At 54.0% G+C, this 1801-nt stretch overlaps 1 protein-coding gene across 1 annotated transcript; it reads right to left on the reverse strand.

The window, feature by feature from the left end:
• Positions 1–584: 584 nt before the first annotated feature.
• Positions 585–1799, reverse strand: PHACADRAFT_214959 (uncharacterized protein). Its single transcript, XM_007403284.1, has 6 exons — positions 1584–1799; positions 1426–1530; positions 1330–1374; positions 1021–1274; positions 857–950; positions 585–800 (listed from the first exon to the last, which is right to left on the reverse strand). Exons 2-5 carry the CDS (start codon positions 1443–1445, stop codon positions 880–882), a joined length of 390 nt encoding a protein of 129 aa, XP_007403346.1. The 5' UTR covers positions 1446–1530; positions 1584–1799; the 3' UTR covers positions 585–800; positions 857–879.
• Between the last annotated feature and the right edge of the window lie 2 nt (positions 1800–1801).

A 1801-nucleotide genomic window follows, 5' to 3' on the forward strand; every position in this document is an offset into this window, starting at 1 on the left:
ATTCCAGTGGCTGCAATTACCGAGCCCCACCAGCCTTGCACTTCATGACTGACGAATGAGCTCGTGTTTCCGCCACTCTGTACGACCGCGCTTCGGTTCGATGTAGGATAACAAACGAGAACAGGAGACGACGCCAACGTACCTTGACAGGGTCCGAGTCGGGTCTCGAGCCTGGTAGTACAATATGTCATATGAAAGGCACCGGGTGCGAGCTGAGCGACTAGAGACAAAATGATGAGCAGTCGCCCACGTTCCTCATCGGGATATCTTACCGAGGCGATCTCCGTCACACGGCATCGTCCTCACCTCGCGTCGACCTCCAACTCTCCATGATACCCCAAATTCTCCTAATCATGACATAGTTATTTTAACAGCGCCTTGCTGAGCACGGTGACGGCACACTGCAGGCTCGTATCCTGCCTCGAGAGCTTCATAGAATAATGATACGTCGAGGATACGCGAATTCTGGTTTGTCGTCGGCAGAAAAAGTTCCATATGACCGCTGAGCGGCGTCGAGACATTCACCGGGTGGCCGGTAAGGACGGTAGTCGATCGACGGAACGAATAGTAGTTTTCTGATGCGCCAGTTTTCGCCTCAAAGGTGCGCTATCGTATGCGCAGCTCTTGGTCAGTTAGAAGACCAAAGCAAGCGAGAATGCAGTGGATAACTCTTGTATTATTGGCAGGTAAGCTAGCGAGAACGTATCTGTTGGCAAAGTCGCAGAGTAGACCGAAGGTCTAGATCTCTCATAGCGAGATGATCGCCATCTTATGCGCCATGCCCTCCACAGGGCCAAGCTCTAAAATACTCAACGTCAGTATCATACTCTGTCAGAAAGGGAAACCCGTCACATGCCTGCACGACGCCTCCCGATGCACCTAGCGTGACACAATAACTGTACACTCGAGCATCGTCACGGTCCCCAGACCCTGTTTCGGGTTCGGTACAGCTACAAGTAGAGCGACCAACGGTAAACCATCACAAACGTAGCAAGAAGACGCGGATGTTGCGAAGCGCACCTCGTAGCACCGTCTCCCATTTCTCAAACGATTCGGAATGCGCGGAGACAGCATCGCCGCCGCGCTCGGCAAGAAGATCGTCGCACAATGTTGGCATACGCTGATACTTCAGGACCCAATCGCGGCGGCCGCGGCCAAGGACGGCGTAGGATGCCACTGAGAGTCGCTCGCCTTGCAGGTTGGAGAACAATTCGACGAAGTGTACAGCGTTCTCGGCGGGCTGGCCTTCGAACGAAGCCGTGACAATGATCGGCCTTGCAGATCGGGCGTCAGTTGCACGAGGGGCGGAAGAGGAGCTAGCAGACATACGATGCGGACGTGCGTGCTGTGGGTGGCCGGTTGCCAGGGATCAGGCTGGTGTCAAAGAATCAGATGTAGTCCGAAATCCGCTATGCATACACTCACCCACATGGCCTATAATTCATTGCAGAAAATATGCTCAGGCTCGAACTCCTCCGCCTGCGCGTCCAGCCAACAAGACAGGCTCAAACGGTGCCTGGTGGGCAATTCTGTCCCGCGGATGTCAGACACACAGGAGCAGTGATACTGGCAGGTCACCCACAGTCTAGCCTGTCCCCCGCCTGTCTGCACCTCGCTCGTTACTCTTTCCTACTCGGGTCGAAAAGCCACAAGCTAGCGTATTACAATCGGCTGCTCTTCGCTTCCACAAATCTACTCCACTTGCCGTGAATAATATAGAAGTGACTAATTAGAGCGATGTCTTGGAGTTGCACGAGATGCATAGTCGACGAGTTAACAGCGGCTTGTGCAGGTTGGGGGG

This window comes from Phanerochaete carnosa (assembly GCF_000300595.1).
Source record: "Phanerochaete carnosa HHB-10118-sp unplaced genomic scaffold PHACAscaffold_972, whole genome shotgun sequence".
Taxonomy (NCBI): Eukaryota; Fungi; Basidiomycota; class Agaricomycetes; order Polyporales; family Phanerochaetaceae; genus Phanerochaete; species Phanerochaete carnosa.

Excerpts from the sequence above, each read along its gene's own strand:
- PHACADRAFT_214959 (XM_007403284.1), bottom strand. The coding sequence starts at position 1,445 with ATGAATTATAGGCCATGTGG. Across the intron at positions 1,275-1,329 it reads ACAGCACGCACGTCCGCATC|GCCGATCATTGTCACGGCTT; the intron begins GTATGTCTGCTA and ends CCGATCTGCAAG. Across the intron at positions 951-1,020 it reads ATGGGAGACGGTGCTACGAG|CTGTACCGAACCCGAAACAG; the intron begins GTGCGCTTCGCA and ends CTCTACTTGTAG.